Source organism: Chelon labrosus (assembly GCF_963514085.1).
Source record: "Chelon labrosus genome assembly, chromosome: 24".
Taxonomy (NCBI): Eukaryota; Metazoa; Chordata; class Actinopteri; order Mugiliformes; family Mugilidae; genus Chelon; species Chelon labrosus.
This window is the reverse complement of record NC_140357.1, coordinates 1940886-1965827: the sequence shown is the minus strand read 5'-3', so window position 1 is coordinate 1965827 and position 24942 is coordinate 1940886. Positions and strand designations below refer to the sequence as shown.

Below are 24942 nucleotides of genomic sequence, written 5' to 3'. Positions count from 1 at the left end.
GACAATGCTTAGGACGTCATCCCATTCCTTGTTCCCTTGTCTTTCCCTTTGGCTCATCTCGCTTATTCTCTCTCTCTTTCTCCTATAGGTCTCCAACCCTTCTCCACCCATCTCCTCCATGTGGATTTTAGGATCGCCCTGTCATTACCCCCTCCTCCCCCGGACAGACAAGTGGATCGCTCCTCATCCTTCCTCCCTCGTCTCGCTCTCCCGCCTCCACCTCTTTCTCCTTTCGTAACGGGTACCGCGACGATTTGCGAAGTGCTTTTGCGTCCGTGAGCAAGACGCTCCTCTGCTGTTGATGATGCTGAAAATGAAGAGGCGCTACACATGACTTATAAAAGAAGACGGTTTAGTGATTCTTTTTACTCTCATGCATTTTTGAATGACAAATAGCGTAAAGGAATGCCTAAAGAAGAGGGCTAAAGAAATGTTGGTGAAAAAAAAACAAATAATTCAGACTGTTCCGCCAGCTCTTGCTTTAAATTAGAGGCGTACTTCCCCAAACACTCCATTCCACCAATTGTTCTTTCATTCCCCATTTATTTTCTTGAGTTTTCTTAATCTCATCCTTTCAGTCTTGGAATATATACACTAAAAAGGCAACGTGCTTCCCTTTTCTTTCTTTTTCCCTAAAGTTTTTCTTTTTCTTTTTTGGGCTCATTACATAGTCCTCCACAATTCGCCCCTCCCTTGCTACCGCCGTCCTCCCCCCTCGCCCCCGCCCCCACTCATCCTCCCCTTCCGCCTCTACCTCCTCCTCTGCCCCCTCCTCCCCTCACCACCACCACCACCACCACCACCACCATCAGCATCATCACCACCACCCCCACCATCATTACCACTCCCACCAGCAGCAGCCGCTCCCGTCCTCTCCGCCTTACTTCTCGCCCCCTCACTTCCCCGCCTTTGCCGCGACCATGGCGACAGCCGCCACCGCCACCTCCTCTTCCTCGTCCCCGTCGTCGTCACCCAACGGCAGCGCGCGGGACCACCTGCTGGCGGTGCGCCGGCGCACGCCGCACACCCGGCCTTACACGATCGGGCCTGACAACCTCCGCAGCCTGTCCATGCAGGGCGCCCCTGTGCCCTCCTCTTCCTCTGCTATGTCATCAGGGAACCAGTCGGAGGGAGTGGCGATGGGGCTCCAGCGAGCTAATAGCGACACGGACCTGGTGACCTCAGACAGCCGCTCGTCGCTTACAGCGTCGACATACCAGCTGACTTTAGGCCATGGCCACCTGGTGATCTCCTGGGACATCAAGGAAGAAGTGGACGCCACCGACTGGATCGGCCTGTACCACATCGGTGAGAAACTGAAACTCACCTTTGGCTGTAGTTTTGCATGTACCTGTAGACCAAACTTGCAGTTAGTTTAGCTCAGCAAAGGTGCCACTACCTTTAGCTACTATCTCTACACCTCAGGCTTTGCATGTTAGCACAGGGTTTGTATGTCACCATGAAGCCACTGGTTCAAATCCCCCATCACCAAAGCCACCAAAGCTGCCTTGAGCAAGCACCTACAAACTACTCCCTGGACACCTTGCATGGTTGCCCACTGTTCCAAATGGGCTTGATTTGATTTTAGTCACTAAGCTAGTTGGGCGTGCTAACATTTGTAGCTTGAATACGACAGATGAACTCACTGGTGTTTTGGAAAGGCTACAACCAAAAGACAAGATCCTTGAAGCGCCAAACACAGTTCCATTGACCCCTAGGCTCACCCTGCGCAGACCCTAGCCTTGGTCCGCTTGTTAGTAGCATGTTTCCACTTTAGTATTTTCGGGCGCTTCTCCATCTCCACAATTTTGGAATTGATTGTTTTGGGTCTATAAAGATGAAACGCATCGAGGGAAGGTTAACTGAGGAGTTTCGGAGATACAAACATTTGTATGACTTGTCTTCGGCGAAATTTTGCCGAGATTTCTGCGAAAGTTTCAGTTGCCATTGTTGAAAGGGAAGCAGGAAGTGGAAAGTGACGCAGGAAGGGGGAACAAAAATTGACCCGACTGGAAAAACGGACACAGCACAGACCAGCATTTTACAGAGCAAGACAGACTGACGAGTGCACAAGCACGAATGCCTCGCACTGGCGCTAGCTATGTTGTATTCTTAAGTACCTTCAGTTGCGGTGTCTATCTCCCACAGTACTTAAAGCGAGCCTTTACTCTGTATCATTCATCATCTCTCTATCTCGCTACGTCTTACTTCCATCTCCCTGCAAAACTGCTCTCCAGTTTGCCCCGCCAGTGTAATAGAAATTGCTGTAGGGCAGTGATATCATAATGCTGTTGAGGAGGTCGCCACATGTAACTCATATCCTCAAGGTTAGAGCATTACATCAGCGCCACTGCTGCTACATTACCCACCCAGTGAATTGTGTGCGACAGAGAGAGCCAATGTTTCATGGAATACATAGCACTATTTGAGGGTTAAGACTTGGTTAGGGTTAGGGTTAGTCATGATGGTTGAAGGGGCTAGGGAATGCTTTATGCAATGTTCTCACAAAGGTAGCCAAGCAGACATTATTTACTTAAAGTTCTTGTAAATAACACGTACAAGAATTCAAGATATTCTAGCAGCAAATCAGTTTACTGAGTGAAAACAGACCTGGGTAGTTCAATATAACGGCTTCAGCTCCCCTTCGTAACGGCTGCCAGATGGAGAGGTTAAACGGTTAAAGCGGTGATAATATTCAGCATGTCTTTCAGACCCGACCCCAGCTAGGCTGCTAAAGGATTTTTTACCCTTCATTAGCGCTCCCATGTTAAATCCCCATGATCAATCAATACTACTGTATTTACACCTCCACTTCAAAAAACAACAACAACTCTTGACCCAGGGACCTTAGCTAAAAATAGACAACTTGAATTTGCAAATCAGTTATGTGACCATTTAAACCGGAATGCTTTGTTTTGGAGCATTCAGTCAACATTTGGAATTCATCATAGCACAGAAACTGACCATCAGTATTCCATATATCTTCTCACACATGATCTTTTTGCACGAGTTGTTGAGTTCTAGACGATCTTGATTGTGTTTGCACATGTTCTAATCATGTTTGCACAATTTTTAATCATGATTGCCCACTGGTTTTGTCTCTATACTCGTCCTGCTAGATCTTATTGCTGCACTCGACACCACAGATCACAATATATTGTTACAAATTCTGGACCAAGGAACTTCACTAGAATGGTTTGAATATTATTTATCATATAGACAGACGTAGAAGGTTGTGGCTCACTAGTAGAGTGGGTAGTCCAGGAACCAGAGGGTTAGCTGATTGATTTCCGGTACATGGACCACTTTGGGGTAGGTACAGTAGAAATAGACAGTTAACCTGAAATAAAATGTTTTAAATATGAAGTTTTTCCCTGGTAGACATGGACGTACTCATTCAGAAGTAGTAGCACGATATTAATGTGAGATAATGACGTGTTCTCTGATAGCAGGCTGCTTCCCTTGGTCCTCATGGTGCCCTGTAGTTCTCTGGCTCAGGTGTGAAAGAGCAGCTTTCAGCAGCCCGTGAAATACACACCGTTCTACAAGAGCTAAGCTCATCTCAAACCACAGGTGATTTTTTTTTTTTGTGTGCGTGCCTGTGGACAGTTCTTTGTCTGAGACAGAGAGACGGAGAAAGGCAATCTCTTCATCCGTCCAGCCTCTCTGCGGCTGTTTGCCAGTATTGACCCGTGCAGTCGGGGAGGATTTCTAGGGTTTTTCTCCCTCGGGGACGTGCACTGTTTCCCGCCTGGCTGCCGGCTGTGCCTTCCTGGAGCCGCCTGTGCTCTTACAGTCTCGCCCTCCTTTCTGAACTGCTGGTCTGTACGGTTACGTCCACATATTCTAGGACATTAATAAAATTTTTGCTGTTTTAGCTGGTATTGTTTTTAGTACTTTGTCGAAAATCCTGTGTAGCCTTAAGTCTGGAACCCATTGCGTTCACCGCAGACTAGGTTTCCTACTTTGTGAAGCTTTGCCAGACCTTTACTGCAGCTGTCTTCAGTGAGTGACTGTTCATTGGGCTTTCTGTCTTTAATTGTGTCTTCAGCAAGTGAAATGCATGCTAGAGCAGGACATTGCAGAAAATTTTGACAAAAAAAACAACTGGGTTGCTTTACCAGTATGTTTTAAGTCTTTGTCAGTCTGTACTGTGAAACGTCGTCTTGAAAACACCTAGCCTGGGGTCAGACCAACTTCCTACAGACTATCCGATTGCATGCAGAACTTTTATTTTTCTCTGTATCAGTTAAAACCCCTTTCCGGTAATGAAATCCAAATGGTGTGTTACCACACTGTGGTAAGACAATGAGCCATTAGGCTATGATTGGCCGAGTCAGTTATGCTTCGTGTGGTTGAATCTGAGCAGACAGTACACCCCTGTAGACTTCAAAAATCATCCAGTTGATTTTGTCTCATCAATAAACACTAGGGACCCAACGCCACTGGAGGCCATGAACCAGCCATGAACATGCCATTGAAAGCGTTGGATTATGAACCGTACCAAACCTTTTCTACACCTTTTTTGTCTTCCTATCTTTTGGTTGGTCTTAGTTTCACCAGCCCAAAGATTGCTGATCCGGAACAGCTTTGACTTTTTTGAGATTTCCCAACTGTCCCTTTGTTTCTTGAGGCTTTGTCTAAAAAGCCTTTACGGTCGACCTACGTCCTAGATAGTGTCTGCCATTGTCTGGATGCTTGTAAAGGCTTTTTTCTTCAGCATATGAAGCGATTCCGTGGTCATCCACCACTGCTGTTTACATATTAACTAGCGATGTAGTTCCTGTAGCAGTGATGAAATATATATGACACGTGTTTGTGTGTCGTACCTCTTACAGTGCATTATAGAGGATGTATCTGGGTTATCAGGTCAGACATGTGCGTATGATGTGTGTGTACGCATTATGAATACCTTACCCTCTGTCACTGACAGACTCACTGTGTACTGTAAATATGGCTGTGTGTATGTGTGGCTGACACCAGCATTGATCGATTAGAACACAGGCCATTTTTCATCCGTCGCACATTACTCGCACAGGAAGGTGGATTTAGACCCGAGTATTTCCCTTAGGAATTAGTAACCCTGCTGTGGTTGGTCGGTGTAATGCGCGCTACCTTACCTCCCATGTAAAATCCCCCCCCAAATAATCCACGCGGTGCAAGCGGAGAATCAAATGTCCTCAATCTTTCAGGCAGTCGTTGGAGCTTTACTGAGCAGGCCAGAGGTCAACGCAAAAACAAACAGCACAGTAGCAGCTTGGCGAAGATTGATGGCGTTCATTACCTTTAAGATGACAGAGCTGACATGGAAACAGACCGGCGCAAAACCTATTAGGAGGGCAGCTTCGTCGCCGTAGGTAGAGAGGGTAGCAGTTTGACTCCTGATGCGTGGAGCAGGGCACTGAATCCAAAGTTGCTCGGTGCCTGGCACTGGTGTGTATGCTTCTGTGTACGAGTAGGTAGATATGTCTTATTGACCAGAAATGTAGTATAAAAGCGTATCAGTAATGACAGGTTGGATGACAGGTTCTTTAATTTGTTGAGTATTTGTTTGATATTTATTCATTTTTAAGATACCAGCCTGGGGGTAGCTTATTTTATCCTCAAAATAAGCACTGTAATAGGGTAAGACTTAGACATCCACCAATACATATTCTCTTGGTGGGATACTATACCATCTCAACATTGACTTGGTTCACGTTGTTCGTTTTCAGGAGCTGGTCAATAGATTCGATTCGTTCGCGAACGTCACAACTCTTCTCCGCACTCTGCTCCGAATATTGTCTTTATGGAAATAAAGGTATAGGAAAGGGGAATTTTAAAATAAATAGAAATAGAGTTAATGACATGCCATGCAGTGGTAGCACATGAATGAATAAATGGAAAGGACAGGTGTTCAGTTCATCATGGGAAGTACCCCAACAGCCTAGTGCTATAGCAACATGAATAAGTCATGGCCATCTGATGCAGTCCTTGCTACAAGGTTATATATTTTATTTGATTTTTTTCACAGATGAGACGTGCGTGGCTAACGTCTGGGACTCCAAGAACCGCGGCGTGAACGGCACCCAGCGGGGACAGATTGTGTGGAGACTGGAGCCGGAGCCCTACTTCATGGAGTGTGAGTGGAATCCAAGTGTATATACTTATGTTAATTGCATTTTTTTTTTTTATTATTATTATTCATTAAAGGGGTATTACATCAGTTTTACACAGAAAGTTGAGTTAGCCTGTGGAAAAAAATAAAAATTAATAATGATTTCACGTGTGCAGATACTACGAATTGCTACAAAATGATACCCTGTGTTTGCAAACTGGGGCTGGTTTGTGGAAAGTACTTCCTGTCAGTATTTTAATAAACAAACTCAACTCACAAACTGTTTGCTTGAATGCATTTTAGGAGATGAATGGAAAATACAGGGTGTATAAAAAGTATTCATCCAATCATTTTACCTGTCGAGTATCCCACAGCATGATGCTGCTACCACTATGCTTTACAGTGGGGATGGTGTGTTTGTGGTGATGTGCGTCTAGTCCGACGGCCAAAAAGCTCCATTCTGGTCTGGTCTAGGGCGAACCCTAACCCGGGATTTAATACGAGTTCTCTTCATCCTCAACTGGTGAAGAACCAGTGCAACATTTGCATGCAAAGTCTCAATAGTCACAGGTGTCTCAAGGGGGACCAGGCAAATGGGGTTGAATACTTTTTATAGGTGCTATATAATCATGAATATGTATGAATATAATTGTAATATTTTGTGTGCTCTCCACAGCAGAGACAAAGATCTGCTTTAAATACTATCACGGTGTAAGTGGAGCATTAAGAGCAACGACACCTTGTATCACAGTCAAGAACCCTGGAGTACCGGTATGTTTGTGTGTGCATGTGTCACCTATTGTCCATCTCCCTCAGTTCTCTCCAGTCAGTCGTCTACATAAGTTCCTAACTCATCGTCACTCATAATGACTCATTCATTTAGCTTTTGTTTTCCCCTTCTAACGCTTTGTCTCTCAGCTGCTCAAGGCGTGGTCTCTGATAGATATACACATTAAGGAGGAGAAACCAAAACAGAAAACAAACACAGAGCTCACTGACATCCATTTTCCTTGATGGATGCCACTGAGCTCGGAAGCGCAAACTGAGACGAAGCAGCTTTGATCAGATCTGTCCCTCACTGTTCATCTGTTTTTGTATGTTTAGGGATGACGTTGTATAAAAGTCAGTTTCCATTTAAAAACCTTGTTGTCTTATCGTTTGTTTTTTTTTTTTTCTCATCAGGCAACCACTGAAGGCCAAGTGGAGGAACAATCGGGGAATGAGCACTGCCGAAAACTTGTCAGCTTCACCCTTTCAGGTGCAAAGGATTATTTAGCGGAATTGTCGCCAGTTGTTTTAAAATAAAGTCAGTACTCATGAAGCTTTCCATTTCAGACATCCGTGCAGTGGGTCTGAAGAAGGGCATGTTCTTTAACCCTGACCCCTACCTGAAGATGTCCATTCAGCCCGGGAGGAGAAGTGGCCTCCCCAAGTTCACCCACCACGGCCAGGAGAGACGCTCCTCCATCATAGCCAACACCATCAACCCTGTGTGGCACGGGGAGGTCAGCACAAACACTATAGTGACTGTGTTTATGTGGAAAAAGGTGGCTTACACCAACTTAGAAAACAACCTCATTTGGTTTTGTAGGTATACCGTATATGCGCATAAACAAACTGCACAAGGTGCACCAAAGGCAGCGTTGCTATAACAACCATTTGCGTTTTCTCTAAGGTGTCTGAAACACTATAGATGAGGGCACAACAGCGACTCCCGAGCTACTACAGTAGCACAACGATACAACTTCCAGACTTTGCCCTGGGAGTTGTGCCATTGTGCTGCTGTAGTAGGCATAAGCTTAGGAGACAGTGTTGTACGACAAATCTGTAACTGACACCTCTGTAAATGACAAATCAAACAGTCCAGATATTACTGCAATGAGTGGAACTGTCATCTCATTGTTTTGAAGCCCGAGTACCCCAGTGTTTTCCTGTGTAATGTGTAATTTGTTGATATTTAGATCAGCGTATATCCATATAGTGGGAGTGACTGGGGCACCGAAACGCAGCCTTTAAATATCGCATTATCTGCCGCGAAATTTGCTCATTTCACCAATATTTTGTTATCGTACCCGAGTACTATTCCCCGTTGAGTCCAGAGTTACCTGTTATCATCATCCGGGTTCTGTAGATAGACCTACAGACCCCGGATGATGTCTTCTGACCTTGATGATGTCATCTCTGAGCACCGCACGCACCCGCGACAGTCGGCTTGTGTACCTGTAATTTGCTACAGCTATTTTTTTGCAACATGGCTGAATATTTTTCAGGTTGTGGATGAACCATAGCAGTAGCAAATTACAGGTAAAGAAGACCGTCGCGGGTGGGCGTGGCGCTCAGAGATGACATCATCCGGGTCAGAAGACATGTAGATTGACCTACAGACCCCGGATGATGACAACAGGTAACTCCGAACTCAACGGGGAATAGCACTAGCGTACGATAACACAATATTGGTGAAATTAACAAGTTTCGCGGCAGATAATCCGTTATTTAGAGGCTTCGTTTCGGTGCCCCAGTCACTCCCACTATATGGATATACGCTGATCTAAATATCTCCTGAAAGACTACAAATTACACAAACGTTATATGGGTGAGTAACAATTGTATTTTATGCCAGAAATAAGATCCAGGTTGTAAAAGACAGTAGTTCCCCTTTAAGTCTTATTTTCAGAATACCTGGCAGCAGGAGCATGAGCATAAATTGCGCGACATGTTGACATATTGACATATTCCGCGCATGCCAACGCATTTATGCAATGACACTTTGCCATTCCACTGTTTGCCTCTTTCAGAAGTACACCTTCGTGGCTCTGATGACGGACGTGTTGGAGATCGAGGTGAAGGATAAGTTTGCCAAGAGCAGGCCAATCATCAAGCGCTTCCTGGGTCAGCTGATCTTCCCCGTGCAGAGGCTACTGGAGGGCCCGATGGCTGGGTGAGTCTACAGCGCGCTCACCCGTGATTCACGACAGCAAAAGACGGCCGTTCAAAGAAAGCAAAGCAGAACCCCTGAGGTTGCGCAGACAGGAAGAAAGAGGGAATGTTCGAGGACACACAGAAATCTGACCTTCAGCCTTTAACCGCAGTGACTCAGCATAGGTCCCTCAATACCAATCAATGCGCCCTAATCAGCTCATTGTTAAGGCATTGATTTGATATTGATCTACAACTGAGGACATTGTGTACTTGCGTCATGTATGTTGACTCGGATGCACTGATTAACATTTGGTGGTCATGTTTTTGCCTGTAATGCAACAAATGTCTAATACAAAAAAAAATCCAAGCTGAAACAAGGGCAACTGGAGAATTTCTTGGAAGATGTTTCACCACTCATCCAAGTAGGTTCATCAGATCTAAAAGAATTGTGGAACATCAGCAGGTGTTGTCCACCTGGAACTCAGTAATTTGAGGAATCGGTTGTTCTGTTTTCCTTCTCCAGTGTTACTTTAATGATCCAATATTGGCAAGAGGCTCTAATCTCAAAGGGTGAACGGTGGTGAACTCTTTGTTGACAGTTCCCGGAGTTCCAAATTGACGTAGATGGCTTCCCTTACTCCTCTTTCAAGTCTCTGGCCAAAATACGTACGTTGTCGCCCTCTAAGGAGTGTCCTTTGTCCTCCAGGTGTAAGTGAACAGCTTAATCCTGGCTGAATAACTAGCTCCCCTGTGTTGAGCCATTGCACTGAACTGTCTCAGCCTGTTTTTGGATATATCACCGCCTGGATGACTGGGAACCTAAATAAGTAGTAAACAGTACATGCAGTTTATAATGAGTTTGGACAGACAGGTTAGCAGAGTCACACAAATCTGAGGGGGAAGTACGAGTATCACATATTATATGTTATGTTGTTCCTTTCCTCAGTAGGGACATAACTTGTGTATCTGTGTGCGTGTAGAGACCAGCCAGTCAGCTACAGCCTGTGTCGGCGCCTCCCCACGGACCACGTGAGCGGGCAGCTCCAGTTCCGAGTGGACATCACTTCCTCCGGACAAGAGGGTGCGTATTGCGCGCTCGCATTAACCTTCCGATGAGTAATCTGGCTTTTAATTCGCCACTAAGTATGACATATGCTGCTTTCAGGTCATGTCGGAAATGCAAGCTACTTAGAGGGAAAATGATTCACGGCAACAATCTAGCCGTAGTATGAAGTAATATAATGACGAAAGTCCAATAAGAGCGATGATATATTTGATTCAAAATGCTACAGATTGCTGGCTCGTCTGGAAGCGAGTCCGACTTCCGCTGCCCACAAATTTTTTTGCAGAGGACAGTTGGTACGGAGTTGCTGATTATGCACCTGCAAAGAGCTTCCTGGTCAATTAAATAGTTGATTTGGCAGAGTCTTAAAGGAATATATTTCATCTGCCTTGGCTGACATACACTTCTGGACTGAGGCAGTACTAAGCCGCCAAAATGATCAAGGTATGTCCTGACCAGAAACCAAGGCCAGACAGATATGTGTGGCTCAAGAGGCTGCCTGATGAATGGACAGGTGACATAATGGCCTAAAGAAATGCCCGGAGGGACATGAAGGACGGACTATGATCAGATATTAGGGCATACTTTTCGACCTTCTTTGCAAGCCACAGGGGTTGATCTTCCATCCACACTGACAATCCACCAGATCCATTCCTTTGTCTTTCCTTGGGTGGTCTGTGGTTTGGAAATTCTGTTCACACCAAAGGCAGGAAAGGGCAGTCTGGCCTCCTGCACTCCCAAATTCTAATGTTGGGAACAAATGCACTCTTGCATATTGTCCACTCACCATCCTGACATTTTCAGTTTGGTTTTGAATGCTTTAGCTGCCATCATAAAGAACTGAGTTGACTGAGAAGGTTGAAGATGAAGATTTGCCACACCAATTCTCAGTCTTGACTTGTTCTGCGCAAGAAGTCTTTGTAGTGGCTCAACGAGACTGGCCAGTGAGCTCCCCCTTGTGGTGAAAGCTCAGTGTGACTGCAGCACAAATTGCCTCCAATGATATAATTGTATTTTCAGTACTACTTATTGTCACATATAAGATAATTCATTAGCATTTGTAATCATCTTTTCCCTTCAGAAGCCTCCCCAGATACGGTGGGAACCATCTTGGGTAGTGCCGTGAATGGCGACCCTGGCAGTCCCTCTGATGACGAAGACCTCCCTCACCCCTCTTCAGCTTCACGGGTCACATGTGGACCTTCTCCCACGGGCTCTGACGAGGGCTCCTTGATAGTAAATGGCGCTTGTTACTATGGGGACGACAGCGTGTGGCGGGAGCCCGGGCAGATTGGAGACGAGGACCTGCTTCCTCCGGCTCTGGGTAGCCACACCCATCGGCAGGTATCACTCAACGACTACTTGGATGCCATTGAAGCTCCCAGGAGCCCTGGGGACCGACCTCTAGTGGGGCCTTTACCGAAACTCCGCTCCAGCTTTCCAACGGACACAAGACTCAATGCCATGCTGCACATCGACTCAGATGAGGATGAGGAGACAGAAACAACCGGACAGCAGACGGACCAGGCACAGGAGCCGAAACCACAGCAGAGCAGAGAAACGTCAAGGACCATCACGGCACCTGAGTCTCAACAGGGGAACCCAGGTTCAACAGGAGAGTCACAGGGACTGACAGGGGCCACAGCTGAGCCAGGTCCTTCCGATGGTGCGCAGCCTGGATCTGATCCTGAGGGGACTGAAACTGGACCAAGAGCGGCAGAAGGTGCAGCTGGAGATCCATCACAGAGCAGAACACCAGTCGCCGGGGCCGGGGCTGCTTGCGCCGCATTCGCTGATGCTACACAGGTAACTGAGGAAACCTCTGCAACACCCACCTCATCTCAGGTGTCAGAGGCTGCAGCAACCCGACCAGTGGAGACTGCGGGGGAATCTCAGCGGGTAAACCAGGAGGTACCCTGCAATCCCTCGCTGGGTCCTCTTTCATCCATTCAGGTGAGCAGTTGAGATTAACTTCCATGGTTCCCAACTTGGGGTGCAAGGTCTTCTCTGTTTTAAGGTTGTCAAAATTACATTTGTGCATTTTAAAAACAATCCTAATGACACACTTACTGGTTAATTACAAGTAGGTATACACAAATGTCTAAGAAGGTCTTCTTTATTTAGATTCTCAATAAAAACTCGTAGACTACTTAGTAGTTATTATTTATTGATTGTCTATGCCCAGGACTGATGTCAATGCAAGGTCTGAATATGGCTTTCGAGGTGGGGCTCCAAGGGATAAAAGTTGGGAACCACTGGTTTAGGTCGTGCCTCATATACACAGGTTCCAGCTGTGTCACAATCCAGTTCCTTCAAGATCAAGCTGCTCTGTGGATATAGTCCCAGCTATAAAAATTGCATGTTTGAGATGGAGATGATGCAGACAGCAGCTTGTCTCCGACAGTTGTGACTGAACCAGAATTCAACCCACTTGAGACCTGTGTCTGTTCTTCATGAGAGCTAGCGCTTTGACAGAATGTGCCCTCACCTCTCCTCATCAGGAGGAAGAATCAAGGAAAGAAGTAGCTCCAAAGGCGGAGGAGGAAGGCGTGGAGTCGTCGAGCAGTGAGGCAAACGGGGTAGCAGCGGCAGCTGCAGACCGAGAAAGATGGACTTCTGAAGCCGGTAGGTAGTCAGTGCCATAAAAATAAACGATGACCCAAGTCAACTGACATGCACAGCAACTATGGAGCATTTGAAATCTGCTTGGGAGGACTGTGGCAGAAACATTCATAGCACTTCTGTTCAGATCTATGAAAGATCCAATATGGATTCATAAAATCCTTGGCTCAAGCATCCTTAAAAACAACTCACGTGTTCTGGTTGCCAATAGGAGGAGCTGAAGGTGGGGACGGTCCAGCAGAGCAGGAGGAGAAAGGAGGGGACGTGTGGAGGAGGAGGCAGTCCATGGAGGCGTCTGGAGGCGCTGCCCAGAACCAGGAGGCCAGAGACTCTGAGAGCAGTCCGTCGGTGGGGGACAGAGAGTCAGGTGAGGTGTTTTTCGAAAGCAACAATAGTAGTCTGTTGTCATTTATTTGAAGTATGAATCAATTCAGAATTGTTTTGTTTTACTAAAGCGAATATATTCCAGCTCTAGTGTTTAACATAGCTACGAATCCTCAATATGAGATAAACATACCCGTACAAATCCTGTATGTAGCTGCTGTATTGAATTGATATATTTTGTATTTGTGTTTGTACAACAGCCACAGCTCAGACAAACGGCCATCTCTCTGGCCGCTCCCTGCCGTCTATCCGTCACGACATGAGTCGCTACCAGAGGGTGGAGGAGCCACTGCCGCCTAGTGAGTGTGTTTGCGTACACCGGGACGCACGGGGGGCGACTGAGAATTTTGTGTCCAGCGGTCATTGGAACCAACATTCCCCTTCTTTGTAGAGATCAGCGTTATTAGTCGATCAAGTCTAGTCCATCAGCCTCCCAGGAACATCGCCATCCTCCACGCTTTCTCCGCTTCACCTTCCACTAGTGTTGCCACCATTTACCTCCTTGGGTACCAAGCCCTTGAGACAGATGCTGCTGTAGAGTATGGCTCCACAAAGTCCTATAAAAGAACTTTTTCCGGACAGTACAGTGGTGTGGTGGTTAGCACTGATGCTTCACAGCAAGAACGTTCTGGGTTCTGGGTTCTGGGTTTGCATGTTCTCCATGTGTCTGCTTGGATTCTCTCCGGATACTCCGGCTCCTTAATTGGTGATTCTGTTCGGAAGTGGTGTTAACATGCGTAGTGAGTAGTCCGATCACAACCTGGCTTAAAAGGTAAAGGTGTAAACAAACCCAGGATGCATCGGGGACACATTTGAGATCTGGGAAGAACATGCAAACTCCCGACCCTAGCCCTAGCCCTAGCCTTAGCCCTAGCCCTAGCCCTAGCCCTAGCCCTAGCCCTAGCTTTAGCCCTCGCCCTAGCCCTAGCCGAACCCAGAACGCATCTTGCTGTGAGGCGTCAGTGCTAGCCACTACACCACAGTGCCTTCTATTTGTTAAGGTACTAGATAAATTCCGTCATAAAATACTCTTCAGTTACAGTCACATGATAAGCAGTCTGTTCAGGAGCAGTGGTGGCCTCTTTACTGAAAGTGCAAACGGTCTACCTGCAGCCAGAACTTGCTAATTGAATCATTCCTGAATGGCTTTATCACTGGCCAGCATGTGGACCTTTGACAATTCAAGTTCAGTCTAACAACGTGGCTGTTTCGTCACTGTTGAAAAAGACCTTGTATACCTTGTTTAGAAATTAGAAATATGTATTTTCCATCCTTACCAAACCGTGTGCTCTCTTACTTCTGCCACTCTGATCCAGACTGGGAGGCCCGCATCGACAGCCACGGCCGCATCTTTTACGTGGACCACGTCAACAGAACGACAACGTGGCAACGTCCCACGGCTCCCCCCGCCTCGCAGACCCTCCAGAGGTCCAACTCCATACAGCAGATGGAGCAGCTGAACCGCAGGTCTGAACGCAAACACGCAAAGACGCGCGTTTCCACTTTTCTTGAGTGATACCTTTTTAAAACACGCGCCTTTCCAGGTATCAGAGTATACGAAGGACCATAACCAACGATAGCAGACCAGAGGATCAGCCGGCCAATGAGCTGCCAGTAGATGAGACTGACGCCCACCCCTCCATCCCAGGTAGAGCCCATGTCACTCCTCCACTGTATGACAATGGGTTTGGGCGCACGCTTTCTCACCACTGCTTGTATGTGTGTGTTGCAGAGCTGCGTAGGGACAACAGCGTGGCTCAGTCCAGCAGTTCCAGGTCCCGCCTCACCCTGCTGCTTCAGTCCCCCAGCGCCAAGTTCCTCACCAGCCCTGACTTCTTCACTGTGCTGCATTCCAGCCCTGTACGGATATGCCTGTTTTTCCTCTTTTTATTCTGTCTTTCAACTCATCCGGCTGTCTTTCCCCTTCTTGCTGATCACAACGCACAACCACCCACTCAGGATGGAAGTGTATGGAAATCATTAGTAGGGTCAAATGTTTCTAATGTTCTGTTTTTGGGGGACTCTATAGACATCTCTGCCCACCCAAATGATTTGATTGGCCCGGCAGAGCATAATTAGTTCCCAATGGAACAGGTTCCAGGCTAGTAAAATAACATATAAGGTGATAATAGAGAAAATCCAAAACAAAACCACTCACTTCTTCTTCTTCTTCTTCTTCTTCTCTTTTGGCGTGTTTCCTCTTTGCTACATCTCCTCTTTCTCTGTTCTACACCACCTCTCAGAGTGCCTACCGCATGTTCACCACCAACACTTGTCTGAAGCACATGATCAGCAAGGTTCGTCGGGACGCTCACCACTTCGAGCGCTACCAGCACAACAGAGACCTGGTGGCCTTCCTCAACATGTTCGCCAACAAACAGCTGGAGCTGCCCAGAGGCTGGGAGATGAAGCACGACCACACCGGCAAGGTGGGACTGACGCTTAAATGAGTTAATTGGTGCAGATACACACACAACATTTTTTTTTCATGTATTTCGAATTATAAAAAGCTGTAAAACAGTATATTTAAATATGTTTAGATCATGAAATATTTTAATATTTAAATGTAATATTAATTTAAGAACACAACAATTTAAGAATAATGTAACACTACAAAATTAATGGATTAAATATTAAAAATTACTCTTCCTGTGTATTTGTTTCCGTAGCCTTTCTTTGTGGATCACAACTGCCGTGCCACCACTTTCATTGACCCCCGGCTGCCTCTCCAGAGTACTCGTCCCCCGAGCGTCCTGGCTCACCGCCAACACCTGACCCGCCAACGCAGCCACAGCGCTGGAGAGGTCAGCCCACGGCGACTGGTAAGTGACCGGTAAATCACGCACCTTTTACATCCTGCGCAATTGAAGTACTTTTAACAGAACGACTACTTGATCATACATCCACCCACCCTCCGCCTCTCTTTCCAGGTGGGTGAAGATCGTCACGCCGGCCCGCCCGTCCTGCCGCGGCCTTCCAGCACCTTCACCTCCGCCAACAGGGGGCAGCCCCAAGATGTCGTACCAGTGGGTCAGTATACACACACGAGCACACAAACATTAAAATTGACGACTAAGTTATTAAAGCTGACCCACTCTTTCCCTCTAGCTTACAATGACAAGATCGTGGCATTTCTTCGACAACCAAACATCTTTGAGATTTTGCAGGAGAGACAGCCTGACTTCAACCGGAACCACGCTCTCAGGTACACACTGGAGTCTGTCTTTCTATACCTGTAGGACACAAATAGGTGTTTGCTAATACACACACAATAGAAAAGGTATACCGTTTCTTTATGACGTACTAATGACCATAGGATACAGTCACTAGCATCTTTCTCAGTGTAATGCTGCTCTGACAACAGGGACAAGGTCCAGCTGATCCGCACTGATGGAGTGTCCGGATTGGCCAGGCTGTCAGGAGACGCCGACCTAGTCATGCTGCTAAGGTGAAATGTCCTGCCTACCTTTTTTCTTGTTTAATGCCTGTTCTGTCTATATCATTCTTACGCTGTGTATTTTCATACTTACTTTCTCCCCTGCAGCCTCTTCGAAGATGAAGTAATGTCCTACGTGCCTCCTCACAGCTTACTCCACCCCACCTACTGTCAGTCACCTCGAGCCTCGCCTGTCTCCTCCCCACAGAACTCGCCGGGTAAAAGATGAGCGTATGAGGAATGCATGTTGCTTCAGAGGAAAACTGCTCTAATAGGCTAATGGATTGTATTTCATAAAATATATTACCCCGGAAGTCCTGTGTTTTCATCCATTGTGCTGATGTGAGCATCCCTCAGCCTGTAAGTGAACATACTCGTGAGAGGATGCAGCTGTCTTCAGAATTTGTTGGAATCCTGGGTCAACTGTGTCCAGTTAGCCCTAGGAATTTGTATGTATCCTGCGTGAACAATGACAAGTTCGCCCTAGGAATACGTAGGTATTCTGGGAAAACAAAGTCAAGTGGGCCCTGGGAATTTGTAGGTATCCTGTGTGAACATTGCCAAGTTAACCCTAGGGATTTGTAGGTATCCTGGATGTACAATGTCAGGTTTGCTCTAAGAATTGTAAATGTCGTGGGTGAACCATATCCAGTTCGCCTCAGGAATTCATAGGTGTCTACTATGTGCATTCCCTCCCCCTTATGTCGACAAGGCTAAGAATCCTTGAGTAGCACAGTTCTGAGCTGAAGCAGAGGATAGAGGTTTCCACCTCTTGAGCAAACAAAAATGGTGACAGTAGAGTTCCTTGGGGTGTGCCAGTGTTGCTTTACCCTCATCTGACTATCAGCCTTTTTGTCTGACGTACTCAGGCCTTTATGTTAGGTAGTCTGCTATCCAGGCCTCAAGGTCCTCGCATCACAGAAGACTTCTCAGCCAGCAGAACCACTGGAGATTCCAAGGACATCCTCACAGGGCTTTAGGGCTTCTTCAGATGTATGTAAGCTCTGTGGAACAGGAAGCTGATGGGAATTTGACCAACAGATATTTATGTAGCTTCTAGTAATGGGCCTATTGGAACTTGTGTTCTTAATGCTTTGGAAATGCTTTGGAGGAAAGTCGGCAACTTGTCAGAAGGCCTTCTGTAAACATGGTTGAATCTATCAATGATTTAATAGACATACTAGGTAAGGAGTAGAAGACTTAATCACCAAACAACTGCTGTTAGGTATGGACTGCATCAGGAATGCTGATATATGCCAGCAAAGTAAAAATATTTGTGCTTTTTTCTGTTGCCTGTAGGTACTCAAAGAGCCAATGCCAGAGCTCCAGCGCCCTACAAGAGAGACTTTGAGGCCAAGCTACGTAACTTCTACAGGAAACTGGAAACTAAAGGCTACGGCCAAGGTCCAGGGAAGCTAAAGTGAGTATACTGTTGTTCTGCAGACAATTTTTTTTTTGTTTTTACGTAGATGTTTGGAAGTGTCTGGCACTCACCTGCTTGTGTGTGCACCTCAGATTGATCATCCGTCGTGACCACCTCCTGGAAGACGCCTTCAACCAGATCATGTGTTACTCCCGTAAAGACCTGCAGCGCAGTAAACTCTACGTCAGCTTTGTCGGGGAGGAAGGGTGAGAATGTGGGAGGATGGATGAAAGACTTAATGCTACGACGAAGGGTGATTTGTGAGGAAAGACTGTTAACTGAGATAATTAAGTTACAAGGTCATATCTGTGTATGTGTGTTGCAGGTTGGACTATAGTGGGCCCTCCCGAGAGTTCTTCTTCTTGGTTTCCAGGGAACTGTTCAACCCTTATTATGGCCTTTTTGAGTACTCCGCCAATGACACCTACACCGTTCAGATCAGCCCCATGTCCGCTTTCGTAGACAATCACCACGAATGGTGAGATTTATAGTCCACGTCCATGTTTTCCTAAGTCTGAACCCTAGGGCTAACTTTATTAGGTCCTAACATAGAGAAACCAGGAATACAAGCAAGTCCCTCATCATTGTATCTTCTCTTTCTGTTCATTTGCGCTTCAGGTTCCGGTTCAGCGGTCGCATTCTGGGTCTTGCACTGATCCATCAGTACCTGCTGGACGCCTTCTTCACCAGACCCTTCTATAAAGGCCTACTACGCATGTAGGTTTACCCACAAGCACAAATGCACTCTCTCACATGCATATATTGGCAGCCTGCCTTTACATACTGTGTACAATATTGTTACTGGCATCTAAGCTGTGCCACAGAAGATGTCGTACCAGTGCCACACATAAACATAATTACTGATGAAAGTTGCCGGAGTCAAATTCCTTGTATGTGTACATACTTGGCCATTAAAGCTGATTCTGATTCTGATTCTGATTTTCCACCATGTAGTTCCTGTGAGCTGAGTGACCTGGAGTATCTGGACGAGGAGTTTCACCAGTCTCTCCAGTGGATGAAGGATAACGACATAGAAGACATGCTAGACCTCACTTTCACCGTCAATGAAGAAGTTTTCGGACAGGTCAGATTGTGCTTCAGTGTGTGCTAGATCGCACCCAATGCACCCAACATTGGAATTCTGAGGGTTACATACTGCAAGGTTGTTTTAGGAGCTGCTTTTGCTTAAGTTTTCCATCACGTATGAAGAACAAGATATGTGATCACAGATGACAGCGCTCATGTCCACATGGTCCAACTCAGATTCCATCTTTTGTGCGTGTGAATTTCTACAGATAACAGAACGGGAGCTGAAGCCTGGGGGAGCCAACATCCCTGTCTCAGAGAAGAACAAGAAGGAATACATTGAGCGGATGGTGAAGTGGAGGATAGAGAGGGGAGTGGTACAGCAGACTGAAAGCCTGGTCAGAGGCTTCTATGAGGTATGGCTTCTATGAACAGTCCCCAGAAAGTGTGTTGATCCTCAGGGCTTTTGGTAGTGGCGCTCAGTTGAATGTTGATTTTTCCAGGTGGTGGATGCCCGGTTGGTGTCTGTGTTTGATGCCAGGGAGCTGGAGTTGGTGATTGCCGGCACTGCTGAGATTGACTTATCAGACTGGAGGAACAACACGGAGTACAGAGGAGGTATGGCCTACATAAAGTCTGCCTTTACTTTCTACAAGAGTTGTCGCAGACCAGCTTTCCACCACAATCAATTTGTGTGCAGGGACGAACTCTAATGGTTCCAGGCTCTCATGTTCAAGCTCTCTGTGGTTTGGTTTTGTTTGGGAGTTTCAAATTAAATATCTAAAGCACTATGTGTTCTTTTTGCTGCAGCATCGACAATGTCATTAACTGTTGGTTGGATATTTGGCGTGGCTTAATTGCCATCCTTATCCTGTCCCTAATGTTCAGGTTATCATGACAACCACATTGTCATCCGGTGGTTCTGGGCAGCGGTGGAGAGGTTCAACAATGAACAGAGACTGCGGCTCTTGCAGGTATCACTATTAGTACCTGAGAAATTAACAGTAATATCTACCACATCTGTCTTGTCATTTTTAATCTTTTCTTCTATTCCAATGTTTCATCTGCGTCTTAAGTTCGTAACTGGGACATCCAGTATCCCGTATGAGGGCTTTGCTTCTCTGCGAGGCAGCAACGGGCCCCGCAGGTTCTGCGTGGAGAAGTGGGGGAAAGTGGCGTCGCTGCCGAGGTAAACAAAGCGAGAACCTGCAGCACATATCACACTAACTTGATTCTAAATGTTAAGTAGTTTGAGGGCTAATTGGTTAATTTGCACATATTGTCAAACATTCATTTGTAGCCGGAGGTGGGAAGTAAAAGTCAAATACCGCGCTCAAGTAAAGGTCGTGGCGCTTTGTGAAATAAAATGTCAGTGAATGTAGAAAATAAAATATCCGAAAACAAAGTGGACACTCAAGTGGAATCTTCAGTTCTCAATGACTGGTGGGAGGTAGGTTTTTTTGCTGCTGTAACACCCTCATTTCTCCATGATGATCAGTAAAGTCTCATCATATTGTATCGTATCATATCGTAGCGTAGCATATCTTATCTTAAACCATTCAACCATTCAACCATTCCTTAGAATAGCATAGCATAGCATTGCTTATCATATCATATTTCATATCATATATCATATCATATATCATATCACAGCATATTGCAGCATAGCATAGCATAGCATAGCATAGCATAGCATTGCTTATCATATATATCATATCACAGCATATTGCAGCTTACCATGCCTTATCTTATCTTATCTTATGCTAAGCTAACCAACCTAATTTGCCTAGCCTAAGACATTTTGTATTTATTGTCTTAGGCTAATTAGGCAGAAGAGATGTGACTTTTTTTAGTCCGTTTTTCTCTCATCAGGTCTAGTTTCATTTAATAGCATCTGAGAAACACAGTGTTAGCAGCGTGCTTTGGATATTTACATTGAGTGAATTCCAAGTAACCACATATAAACCAGAAGGGCAGATACCATAATTCGTGTACTTCTCAGTACATGAACATACTGCTCTCCTCTAGACCTAGCCCTTACTCTAACAAAGCTTTTTATGCTTCGTCCTCCAGGGCTCATACTTGTTTTAACCGGCTGGACCTGCCACCGTACCCGTCTTTCTCAATGCTTTACGAGAAGATGCTGACCGCCGTGGAGGAGACCAGCACCTTCGGGCTTGAATGAGAGCAGTGTCCAGCTTCCCCTAATCCCTGCTGAAAGTGAAGGAACTGGACAAACATTTCTAAGATATGGATGTAAGATCCTTATTTCTGATCAGTGTTAAATTCATAATGGACGGAATTTTATAACAAAGACTGACAAGAAATATGAACTGACCTCTTGTTGCGTGTCAAGTGCAAGACGTGAACAGTTTTTGTTGCACTTGGATATATTTCACACGTAATTAGTAACTCACGTTTTCACCGCTGATAAATGAAGAACCCACACTGCCTTTGGACCAGGATCAGAGCTGCCAGGATTTGACCAATTGGAGACCAGGATTATTTTGTGTTACTATGATACAAGGAGGTTAATGTTTGAGACATCTAAGAAGCTACCACTGCCTTTACTAATAAGTAGTGTGGATTCAGCATCTTTTACTTCTTTTGTGGATAGATCTTGGAGGACCATGGGATCTGTCCAGAACTGAGCTTCAATGAACAGCGCCTCCTTCTGGCTCGATGTCGGAACTGCTATCATGTAGATGGTGTCTTTCTAAAAAGCCTTCCTAGGCCTGCTTCAAGTAACTTTAGGTTGTGGAGATTTCCAGTTTTCTCATAATTGGATTTTGGAGTCCTGTCCAAAGCTTTGGTATTGTTGTTATTGTATTTTCATCTACAAGGGGGGGAAAAAGTGATTTTCTAATGACGTGACAGTGACATGTTGTGCTCTGAATGTAACTTACGATATGATGTAGTGCGGGAAAGGGTTTTTTCTACCAAATCTGGAACAATTTGCAAAAAAAACCTTAACACATGGCCACCATATGACCTAGTGATGTGCTGATGAGCAACAATACCCATTGACTTCAAGTGATTTAGCTTTTACCCAGGTCTATTCTTTAAAGTTTGTCAAAAATTCAGGTTGGATTGACATTTTAAAAGGGCGGCAAGAAGTTTTGCTGGGTCGTATTGGAGGGTGGTGGGTGCTGGTTCTCATGTGAAAGTACATGCTACTTCTGAACCTAAATATCTGAAAGATGTGCCCCATTGACCTCCCTTTTAATTTTCACAGTTAAACAGTCCAGTCCAGCTAATCTACTTACTGTACAGTAGTCAGAGTGTGAAACCATCATCTCTTGGTTAAACTACAACATGTTTTTACTTTCAGTCAGATCGTAAATTGACGTCACCAAATCACAAATTTGGCACTTTCCAAATTCAACACTACAACAAATCAATCAATCAATGTACTGTAATTCAACATGAACTTTCCAGTTACCCACAGCACACACATGTGCTAAAACACATACACATTCTTACATTTTTTAATGTGATTGCTGTTTTAACCACATTGTTATAGTTTAGGCGGCACAGTGGGGTGGTGGTTAGCACTGATGCCTCACAGGTAGAAGGTTCCGGGTTCCGGGTACTCCGGCTTCTTCCCACCCTCCAGAGACATGCTAGTTAGGTTAATTGGTGATTCTAAATTGGCCGTAGGTGTGCATGTGAGAACATTGTGACAAGTTGCTAATGTAAAGTTAACATCTATGAATATTCTGTGTTCAGATCCGAATGAGCTTCTTAAAAAAAAGTTTCCTCATTTTGTTCCGAATAGTCTGTGACAACGTTTACATACCGGCTATTGGTTGTCACTTGGTGCCTTTAAGTGGGGTCAAATAGAGTCTACATGAACGCCCCCCTTCCCCCTCCCCTTTTTTGTGGTATTTTATCTTAAAAAATACACAATTTTTTCAGATATGATAGAAAACACAGAAGTTTGTTTTGGATGTGGATAAGTTAATATATTGTAATTTAATTGTATATTTTTTTCTTATGGTGTTTGAGGAAATGGTCGAGAACCTCATCCTTTCATTATGCCTTTGCATTTTGTACGTTACATTACCCAATAATTAGTTCGCTATGCCAAGCATTTCATATACACGGCTTCCCATGCGGTACCTTATGATTTCCATTTGAAGGCAGCGTATAACTAGTCCCTGATAGTAATTAAGGGTCAAAGCACCAAAAGAGTCCTGTTGTATGTGTTCATTTTTATTGTTCCAATGCATAGGTGAAATTTGAATGGAAGATAATAGGGTTTTACAGGAGAGTAACACGTGTCAACCTACAGGGGGTGCTATAATCAAAATTTTCACTCTTAACTGACTAGATTGATATATAAATCCTCCATTTCACTAGTTATCGCGCACATTTTGTACTTAACTAGTGAAATTAATTTGATGTTTGATAGCCAAGTGTGATTTTTGGACACAGAGACAGCCTTCTAATTGGATGAGATTTTTCACCTGTTCAACATCGATGAATTATTGACTTAGCATCCAGAATTTGGTGTAAATACGCCTCCACTGTGTGTTCAATTATGTTGCAAAATCCATTAGATTATGGAAAATGTTTTAAAACAAGGTTCTCTCAAGTTTTTGTGCGGGAGGACGGGCCAAAAGGATGGGGTCGTCTTGCAAACTGCGCGTCGCAAAGGGGACGGGCTAAAATTAGAATGGTGATTTTAAAGGCCTGAAGAGTCTTTACTGATCAATATGACCATTATAGAGGAGATAGTGAATGAGGAAACAGTGGAGCGACTTCCGACCTCATTTCGTTTAGGACAGTCTGTGGGAACGCTAGCGGCCCTGCGAGGCCGTTAGCTGCGCTGAGCTAAATGCTAAAATCAATAATGTTGATGCTCATAATCCTGGTTCAGCAGTGTAGACCACTTAGCTGATGCACTGGTAAGGGATGAAAGCTATAGCGCATTATAGATTCTGTATTTCCTCTGTATTCATTGCCTGTTTGAGGGATTCGGACAGCTTGGGGATATAGTGGAAACTGAAAATGACACATTTTACACTCTTAAAAAGCTGCCGGGACATGCCCCACCCCCACCACCATGTCTCCTTTAGCTTCTCGGATCATCTGATGTTGCGTACTTGCACACGTACTGTGCGCGAGCTCTGTAAAAAGAGTATTTTATAGTTTCTCTAGATTTTCACCGTTGTTATTTCACTATTGAATTAACTATATCATCTCAACGTTAACTGGAAAAGGTTCAAATCGTGGCCAGTAACAGAAGTATGGACGTTTTCTGTAAAATCTGCTTTGAAGGTGGTGACGGTGAATCTGTGTCCTTTTGTAATTTGTTAACCGTACTCTTCAGTCACATTCCCCTCTACACAGTGAATGTAAGCATGCCTTCAACTGCCACAGCTCGTAGACACGTAACCCTGAAAAGTTTTAACTCACACCCTTCTGATTAGCAAATTTTATGCACACACGATAAATAATTATCAGGGTTGATCTTGCTTTTTTTGAAACCACGTTTGTCCTGGACCTGCTGTTTTCCTTGTTTACACTTTTAAGAGAATGAAGACACACTTTGGTATAGAAGCGCACTGCATTTAAAAAAAACAAAAAAAAAAACATCATGTCTCACTTAAAAATTCTCCTACTGAAAAGAATCACGTTATTTGCCCCACCGAATGCACTAAACCACGTCTGTCTGATGAGAATGTACCAAAGTTTCAACCGGCTGCCTCACGTCTTAACAGCCAAGCCACCGTTTAGGTAGTCCGCCTCATTTTAAATACGAATGTTTTTCAGCACCTCCTCTCCCAAAAATGAAAAAAATAAAATAAAAATGTCATCTCTCTATGCAAGCTTGTTATTATCGATTCCTTGCCACTTTCACTGTAATTGAACAAAGCGAAGGATAATAAATGGAAATTAATGTTTGTCTCTTGTCCTTTTACTGTAGGAAATAACGATATACTACGTTGATCAGCCTTAACATTACA

General features: G+C 45.1%; 1 protein-coding gene across 1 annotated transcript; it reads left to right on the top strand.

Annotated features, from left to right (window-relative positions):
• Positions 1-730: 730 nt before the first annotated feature.
• Positions 731-24850, top strand: hecw2b (HECT, C2 and WW domain containing E3 ubiquitin protein ligase 2b). Its single transcript, XM_084574380.1, has 30 exons — positions 731-1308; positions 6014-6121; positions 6774-6868; positions 7280-7355; positions 7433-7602; positions 8893-9035; positions 9997-10097; positions 11161-12032; positions 12581-12704; positions 12913-13068; positions 13286-13384; positions 14402-14552; positions 14630-14733; positions 14818-14945; positions 15329-15514; positions 15755-15907; positions 16016-16115; positions 16194-16290; positions 16450-16533; positions 16630-16739; positions 17821-17941; positions 18037-18150; positions 18270-18422; positions 18563-18661; positions 18899-19028; positions 19240-19386; positions 19474-19588; positions 19859-19944; positions 20047-20159; positions 21044-24850. Exons 1-30 carry the CDS (start codon positions 921-923, stop codon positions 21153-21155), a joined length of 4635 nt encoding a protein of 1544 aa, XP_084430506.1. The 5' UTR covers positions 731-920; the 3' UTR covers positions 21156-24850.
• The last annotated feature ends 92 nt before the right edge of the window (positions 24851-24942 follow it).

Excerpts from the sequence above, each read along its gene's own strand:
- hecw2b (XM_084574380.1), top strand. The coding sequence starts at position 921 with ATGGCGACAGCCGCCACCGCCACCTCCTCTTCCTCGTCCCCGTCGTCG. Across the intron at positions 13,385-14,401 it reads GGAGGAGCCACTGCCGCCTA|ACTGGGAGGCCCGCATCGAC; the intron begins GTGAGTGTGTTT and ends ACTCTGATCCAG. Across the intron at positions 14,734-14,817 it reads CGCCCACCCCTCCATCCCAG|AGCTGCGTAGGGACAACAGC; the intron begins GTAGAGCCCATG and ends TGTGTGTTGCAG.